Genomic DNA, 9,272 nt, shown 5'->3' on the forward strand with positions numbered 1-9,272 from the left:
TTCCAATTATTTTTTGGTCCAATACTTTGTTATAATTCATCCGAAACCTTGAGAAACTCAATAACCTATAGTAACAAAAATCTAAGAGACATTACAACGTGAATAAGGAAAGACAAAAATAATGTGGAATGAGTTGAGGAATTGCATGACTTCACACTTAATCTTGAAAACACGTAGCCTACAATTTTGAAGATGGTTCCGAATTCTCTCGTATGATTCGAAATTGCATTTTGAGCAATGCGAGATACCATTGTTAGTAGATATTTATAGACTGGAAGCTTATTACACAAGCCAATTATTGCTATCGATTTGGTATCATACAAGTTAGATCGCTGATAATATCGTAGTGCCTGTAAATAAAAACGACAAAATGGATTTACAATGATAGTATCTCTGTGAAATCGTAGTCATGTTGTTATCTTGGGCAATATAATTCCATGTATTCTCTAACAATCAACTCATTGTGATGGTATGAAGAGTGTTGCTTATTGAAATACCTTCATAAGTAGCTCGACTGTGATGATACACTGATTCATTACATTCGGAAAGTGGATATAATTTGGAACTGATGAACAGACATCGAAAATTAGATCAAACTAAATTGTTTCTTCTCCACCTGCTACGATATATGAATATGCGATAGTGATAATTCAAAATATATTGTGCCTTTTTAACATGATGAGGATAGAAAATGGTTCGAAAAATGTTAAGTGTAGCTTAATAAAAAATCCTTTTCTCCCACATATACCAGTATATACTATCTATCTATCTATCCAGTAATCCTATTCTAGCTTTCCTGCTTCTGTTCCAAATTTCTCAATTCTGTTTCAACTGATCCTTCTCCTCTCCATCTTTTTTCTTGATTTCCTCTTCACCAATCACCATACTTATCATTTTATTCTTATTGTTCTCCTTATTCTTATAAAAACTTCTTTGATTTTCCTCTTTCTTATCCTTCCTATCTTTCTTCTCCTCTTACCCCTCCTCCTATATTTCCATCTTATAAGAAATTATCCATTATAGGAATATAGTAGCCCTTATATTAATACTATAATGGTAGCTACTATAATGGTAGCTCTTATCATTTTATTAGTTCTCTGCTCTCCTCTCATCAACATACCATTACTATGTTATACTTCTTCACTTGACAGATTCCTCTATTTTGCTACTACTCCCATTGCTACTCCTATTTTGCTACTTCGTTCTATTCTTCTCCCATTGATTTTTATTTCCCATGTGGCTGGACTGGCAATTATTGCGGGTTTGTTGCATTCATCAGTTACCAATTGGTTTTCTCTTGTTCCAAATATACCTCTTCTATGAAAATATGCATCCCTCATATGATTATTGTAATATAATGGAGAAAAACTATCACACACTAGTGTATGAATTTATCTCATATTTAGCAGTGAACACGTTAAGAAAAAAAGGCCTCTGTTATTGAAAGCATACCATATTCATATGCAACTCTTGGAAATGTATTTACTAGATTTTCTCTTGAAGAATTCAAATTTCAAATACGGTATAGGAAATATGGATAAATCCGTCTCGACTGCCTACGACACTGATCAGAGTGCTAAAATTATATAGGGTCGTAACTCAGCATAAAAGTAACTCACCTCTTAAAGCATCATATATACCGTAGTTGTTTGTTGTCAAATTAGAGAACTCTTGTTGAGAGACGCGAATAACAATTATAAGAATAACAGCACAGCTTTGAAGTATTGTTTGTGGACTAAAAAGTCAAACCAATTAGAGCTTCATTTCGTTTTACCTAGAAGCTAATTGCATGCGTATTAACAGGATACCGAAATTGATGTCGCTAAGCTTAATTCACAAAAAAATGTTCAAACGATTTCTATACTAATTATATTCTGAAATAGAACATTTCCGAGAAAACTTTTTATCCATTGATTACCTGCTGAGTGCTTTAATACTCTTTCCACTTTAATACCTGAGTTAGGTTCATTATTAAAATAAGTGTGATAAGTTGGAGGTGGACAGTTTTGAGTTTTGAATTTGAATTTTCCGGTACGCTGTAAAGCTTGAATCAAATTTCCAGAAACAGAGACCTCGTTTAATGAATAATAGATGAGTTGTACATTATTCCATCAAAGCGTTCTTTATAAAATAGAGATATGAAGATTTGGTGTAGTGTTTCTTGGGATGTGCAATAATTTATGATACAATGTGATAGGCTACCTTTGAGATACAAACAATCAATAATTCATTCCATTATTGCATCTTAATATTGTACAATTCAAACTGATTTTCAAAATTAAATAAAATGTTTCTTGAACCGTGTAAAAGCGTACTATACTTTGTCATTCAATACAGATATTATAGCTGTATGGATGTAGTAAAAAATTTAAAAAATCATGGATGATAACTTGACTCACTTTTTTCAAACTCCAATCGAACGCATTATATGTGTCAGGAAATAATTTTCCTTCATTTTTATTTTATTTAAGAACACACTTGAAGTATTGCTTAATCCAATATAGTTAAGAATATCTCATCATGTAGGTGGCGTCCCCAGTTATCCATTTTTTATATATTGAGCACACTTAGTTCAGGAATTATTTATTACTTCGCCAAGCTATCATGCGTTATGTTGAATATTTTTTCTCGATATTGTTTTCCAGATCGTTCAGAATCTCTGGGCTGCTCACATGAACACAGTGTCAGCTACAAGTGTTGTCAGGGAAATCGGGAAATCAGGCCAGCCACTACAAAGGTCTTGATTGAATGATTGTGACTGGGAAATTGTTCCTCCAAAACAGTCATTCGTACTTGCCGTCTTGTCTACAAAACCAAACAGAAGCGCCTATTCGAGCTTGTTGGAGCGCCCTATTTACTCAATAGCTAAACAAAATTAGCTAGCTTTCCTCACTTTTACACTTTCTATTATATTACTTCCGTTATAAGATAAAAATATTATTCTTGTATGTCGAAATTAAATGAAAAAGCTTGAAAACTTGTAAAATATCATAAATGCCATTAATTTTATTTCAGTAATCACAGAACGATTTTCTGCTGGTAATCAAAAAAAGATCAATAAAGATGGCGAAAAGGCAGCAAATCACGTGTACCCCACAACTATCTTCTCTCTGGAATGGAATTTGATCTCATTTTCCGTGATCAAGGAATCTGAGCATTATCCCGATCAACTCTAAAAATAGATTCATTCCAATTGTGACAGAAAAAAACAGCAAACGTTTTGGTGTTGAAGACTCATCCTTTTGTTTTCACTGTTTCACAACGTAGGAAAATCGTAATTTTATAATTTAGTAATATTACAACTCACGGCCTTACGATATGAGTTAGTGATGACGATCCTTTATCAATGAAACTGTACCATTCAGGGCAGAGATACACGGGGTGTTTTTTTCAGACGACTCGGCACGAAAAGACAGAAAGCTCTCCGATTGGTTGATCCTGTCCTGTTATGCCGTGCCGACTCGAGACTCGTCTGAAAAACGCGTATTATGTCAAAGCCTCGTGTGTCCCTGCCCCATTGCTCAATGTACCCCACCTGACTGCACAAACGACTGACTGACGGCTGAAGCTATAAAACAGTTGATATTTTGTTCAAATATGAAGAGAGTAACATAAATATTATAAAATTGACCTCTAACCTATCCCACTTGACTTAATAGTAGCCTAGTAGTAGTAGCAACTTACGGACCTAGGAGACTAAAAACCTAATAATGTGGAAACCATAATCTCGTGATGTTAAGCCCTATTAAAAGTAAAGGCGAATTTCCATTCATGAAAGGGAAAATATAGGCTTGTAGTAAGTTTAAGTGAGTGAGTAGGCCTAGGTACCTATTAAGTTGAACCCGTTCTCAAATTTGTATATTCGTCTGAAGTGAGTGAAGTGAATAATAACTGATTGAATATAGGCCTACTGTCATGAAACTTTTCAGGTAGGCCCTATTCCTTTATTTTAATTTAGTATTCAATTATAAACTATTTATCATTTCAGGATACAGCTCCATGTCAACAATGTAAACGTTACGGTATTCACTAGGAGTTGGTTTGTTTACTCATCATGTCCTTGTGTGACCTCGCACTTGACGGTTGCTCACTGCTACCGTACTACACTTGTCAAGCCGATGACACTTTTATCAACTTAAATGACATAAACTTCACAAGACTTCCTAATTGACAGTGACCTCCTGACAGAAATCGATGGTATAATTATTTCAAATTCTTCTTCTATGTTATTATAATTAATTCATTGATTCCATGAATTTCCATTTTTCACGCATCATCAGCACACCTATAATAGGAAACCGTAAATATATTCTCATAGGAAGTTTATCAGCATCTTCATTCCATTTAGATTCGGTCTGCAGATCAGATCAAAGCCAGATATATACTCTATTATATTAGCCGAAAGGAAAATGTGGGTGAGGCACTCAAGTTCACTTCAGGAATAGGTATTATTTCAGGGGTGTCTCCTGTATGATCAGAGTTATGAAAATTTTCCCAACGACGAAATTCAAGTTTTCAACGTCTCAAGAACAGACTATACGAATCTAATTTTGAAATTTCTCTTAAGATTTCCGTTTTTACAGCGTCATTCTCGATATCTTCAATGAAGTCATAAAGCAAAGCAAGATTTTAAAGTTAGTTGATGGGGATATTGTTTTGAATAGAAAAACCTTGTAAGCTCAATATGTGAGACAGTCTTATTACGATAATTATATTGTACGTTGTATCAGTAGTTGGCTATCAGATTTCCAGATTTGTAATTGCCCGTGCAACAAAACTAACAATTATATTATATTAATACTTTCTATCTGTCTCATGCTAATCCGATAATCACTCACATGTGCAGCACAACCTATTTTCCTTATAAAGTTTACATCGACCATGCACTAAAGGAGTGTTATCCTTTTGTAATCCTGTTCTCGAACTATACAAACAGGAAACAAACCATAATATAATTTAGTCATCTGCAATTAGTTAATGACTCTTATTATAAGCTGTTAGCAAGTTCCAATTGTGAAATTATTCAATACTTTTTCAATTTCTCATTCACATGAAAAAAACCGGACGAAGTAAGTAATAGCAGGAAAAATAAATAAAGCAGTACATAATCTAGTGAGTCATAAAATGTGTAAGTTCATAATATTAAGTTGAAATAACTGTAGGTTTATTAACATTTTTTATAAAATCAGGAATTATGTTATCAAACATATTATATATGGGTAAAGGAGATAGTGACATACTAATAATAGTCTCTCTTGTAACTGTTCCAATGAGAATATGAAATCTATTATGAACATAATTATTTGATCACTGGTTGTTGATAAGGGTTTCCTCATTCATTTTTTGAAGATCGGCATATGAAAGACTATTTATACCAGGGGGAAAATAACTGAGGATATAAATTCCATTTTTTGATTGATAAAATGAAGCTAATACAGTATTTCACTCAATTTAACCCAATTCTATTGTGTGTGTGCAAAACGCCAACACAGTCTAATTTAGTCACCTGTAGAGAAGATAATTACCGACTCTATAATTAATAATCGCTGTTATATTCTTCCCAACAGAGTCAAAGATGAGAACGAAACAACAACTCATCAGTTGTGAATGATGACAGATCACGCTCCTATATTTATTGTCCGGAAATTTCTATTCAATTTTTCCAGTTGTACTCTTTTTTATCAAGATTCAAGAATTTAGTACATCGCAGCAATTAAGAAATCTTACGTCACCAAATAATTACGTTACTGCAAAAAACTGTATGCCTACCAATCTTATTTTTGTTTTCTCATGTATTATTTGGGCATATTTTCGGTTGGTTTTCAGGTTGTATTTCAATGAACACCTGAACAAGAGTTATAGTTCAGAAAAATGAGTCCAATAATTCTAAAGCCATCAATAAGGAGTGTTGATATGACCTTTCCGAAAAAATAACATAAATTTATGTGTATAAACTTCATTTATTTCTTGGTAGGCCTAAAATAAGTTTGAATTTAAATATGCTGGTTGAAGAAGAAGTTGATGAGCAGTTCAATCTGCAAAGTAGCTTAGTGATGCCCAAAAATGTGATTCTATCAAGTGTAATATCTTATTTATTGAGGAGAAAAATGTATCCAATGAAAATTCCACTAGAAGACTTCAACAAAAACTATTAATTCTTTCAATCAGCCAACTCTATCTATATAAGCATGGAATAACCAATCTAATTCACGTTTACATTATCCAGTGGGTTTACCTACAGTACTCATAGCATGTATTACAGTAATTTGGTTTATAAGGCTGTGCCATCAGCGAAAAAAATTTCTGGTGATAGGCCTATTGTCAAAGTTGCCAATTGCCAATGCAGTTGTTGGAATGAAAACTCTGGTAATAAATTATTACTGTATCAATTTTTTGCTAGTTTTTAATTCCCATCTACTACGAGGTATTCTACATGAGCTATTAGTTAGAAATCCATGAATTTGTTTTTCCCCACATTAAATTTTAAGACAGTCTACAGTTCATTATTGTTTGTGATGTAGAGTCAAGTGTTTTGATTAAATTGTAAATATTATTGTTTGCTCACCTGCAAAAGCAGCAAAGTATAGATTGACAAGTCCAGGCTTGACCACCTTCTCAGGTATTGAGATGGGGATGGATTTTTCCAGCATTCTGGTGGAAGCGAGGCCTCTAGATGCCGGTGATGACTACGGGAGCAGAATGGCTCCCTTGACGGAGAAGAGGACTCAGGAGCACTGAGAGCTAAAGAGTAGTTGACCAGATCTGCGACAGGAGAAGCACCAATAATTGAGTACCTTCGACAACAACGTATTAAACGCAACGAACCATGCAGAGCCGAGTGAGTGATTGCACTTGAAAAATAAATCGGTTTAGGCAAATGAACCGTGCAGTCAGTTGAAAATGAACTAGGAAGCAAAAGGCTATCGTTCACCTTTATCACTGGCTGGCAAAATTTAAACTGTCGTTGGCGGAGGCAGTGACAGCCGTAGATAAATGCTACCCCCTCTCCCAGGCCAACAACAACACTGATAGTGTCTTCCCGATCATCATCACAGGCCAACTTCCCCAAAGCCCGATACTATCTACAGCAAAATAAAACCTACTCCACTATCTCTTCATCTTCAGCGTAACTTTACCGAATTTAATGTACCGGCAAAGAAATGTAAATGTAAAAAGCGTGTTCATTAATAACTTCTAATCTGACTATATCTATGATGAAAATTGAGAATGACATACATATTTTACATTTGAATTGATTGGATTTTAAAATAATGGATTAAAATCAACAGTATTGTCAAATTCCGATATCTTCGCCCCCCTTGTTCAAGTTGGACACGTTGAGTCGTCGGTCCCGAGTTAACTCACCAAAGGAAACAATTTAAGTACCAATATGTCTGTATGTTTTGACTGAAGATCCAAGTAAAATCTTGGAGGCTTGCAGGCGAAGAGAGCATAAACCTGAACTTCCATAGTTGATTGTTTCACCCGGCATCGATAATATAATATTGTATCAAATCAATCAGACGGATATTTAAGGAGAGTTGCTTCTCTTCAAATTTAGTTCTTTTATTCTGGGTACTTTCACAGCTAAGCAGTCAATATATCCATTAGAATTAGAAAAATTCGTCTTCAAAGTGAACTATTACCAATTCCATCTTTGTGCTCCTTTCAAAGTCCACAGATTCCATTAATACTTTGATATTTTCGAAATTCTTGATTAGCTGACTTAATCTCATTCTAGAGAAATAATTACTAACAATAACAATAGGATTAGGATCTATAAAACTGAAAAAATCAATAAAATAATGAAGGTAAAAATGTTTAGCTGTAAAACGTAAAGTCTTTCCGGGGTTTGGAGGCTGAACCCTATATAAATCAAGGATGTTGATGGAAAGCATTAGATTGATTGATGATTGAGAATAGATCTATCAAGATAAAGAACTTTTAGAAACCAATAGGGTAATAATTATTCAGAGATGATGGCAATAATTATTGCAACGCACAACGGACATCCGATCCACGGATAATAAATTATTGTTTCTTGTTCAGTCTTAGGAAATTACACTTCATCGGATTAATTCACTTGATTGAATTATACTGTATATCCTGCCTCTCAAAAATAACCTGAAATGTTAATAACTTTCCGTCCACCCACCCAAGTCCAAGATCCAAGTCAACGCAACTCTATAAAGACCTAATTTTGAATGCATTTTTTTACCATGCATTCTTTTTCATCTCAAGCTCAGTCATCAATTTAGAATGATAAATTGACTTAATTCCTTCGATATTGGTGTTGGTATAAATTTATTTAATCTCTACACTTACGATGAAATCTTACGTAGATGTATCGATGCGACATTTGCCTAAATAGAATAGGTGTGACGTTACATTAATGCCTATATACGTCTTTATTATTCGCCTGCAGGCTACCGAACAGTTATTGCTCGTCACAAGTACGTGTATCATCATATTTTGAAAGGCGCTGTACGAAAAACTACGATTCCAAAATATAACTCACAACTCGCTTCGTCGCTAGTGTGTGAGAATAGGCTAATGTAAAAGTTTATTCAAAAATGAAAATTCACGGTCCACATGGAAGATTAAGGCCCATATCGATAGGTTTGGAAGATGAACTCCTTATTATAGGATAAAGGACTCGTCAAAAATTAATCTATGATATATGGTTGGGATTGATCAAGTTATGATGAGCTGCTGAATTACACTTTTTATCATATTTGCTCAATTAACTCAATCCACTATGCCTATATTACACTACTCGATTCTTTTGGCATCATCCTCACCTCATTATATCCTACTCAAAAGCAACAAATAAACAGTAATTTAGAAAATCATGAGCTTAAAGAATGATACTTCACGAGCTCATTCAATGAATAACTCATAAATTCAGTTTCTCAAAACTTTGTACTTTTTTTATCTGAATGTACATTGTATCTGGCGTACATTTCGGCTCTTACATCGTTACTCGTTGTTTCCAATGAGGATTATGAATCAATTAAAGTAGGTGTTATAATTTTTTCTCAATTTAGTAGCAATGTAGGCCTATGTCTTATTTAACATGAAGATATATTTTCTATTCAAACCAAGTTACAGGCTATGAAATGGGCAGATATCCAAATAAGATTTCTGTGTAACTTTTTCTGTTGACAGGCTATTTTCCTGTAGAAAACAGGTGATGAATTTTCCTTGAAATAGCCACTAAACTATAAGTAAGTAGATGGTTTAAAGAGATGATGATTACATTGAATCGTAAC

At 33.9% G+C, this 9,272-nt stretch overlaps 1 protein-coding gene across 1 annotated transcript in view; it reads right to left on the reverse strand.

Annotated features, from left to right (window-relative positions):
- The window catches only part of LOC111050771 (facilitated trehalose transporter Tret1), a 35,332-nt gene extending 28,363 nt beyond the window's left edge, over positions 1 to 6,969 (reverse strand). The window contains exon 1 of the mRNA XM_022337126.2: positions 6,566 to 6,969. Coding sequence (XP_022192818.1) covers positions 6,566 to 6,650 — 85 coding nt within the window. The 5' untranslated portion in view covers positions 6,651 to 6,969. The remainder of the gene's footprint in view (positions 1 to 6,565) is intronic.
- Between the last annotated feature and the right edge of the window lie 2,303 nt (positions 6,970 to 9,272).

This window comes from Nilaparvata lugens, chromosome 1 (genome assembly GCF_014356525.2).
Source record: "Nilaparvata lugens isolate BPH chromosome 1, ASM1435652v1, whole genome shotgun sequence".
In the NCBI taxonomy this organism is placed as follows: Eukaryota; Metazoa; Arthropoda; class Insecta; order Hemiptera; family Delphacidae; genus Nilaparvata; species Nilaparvata lugens.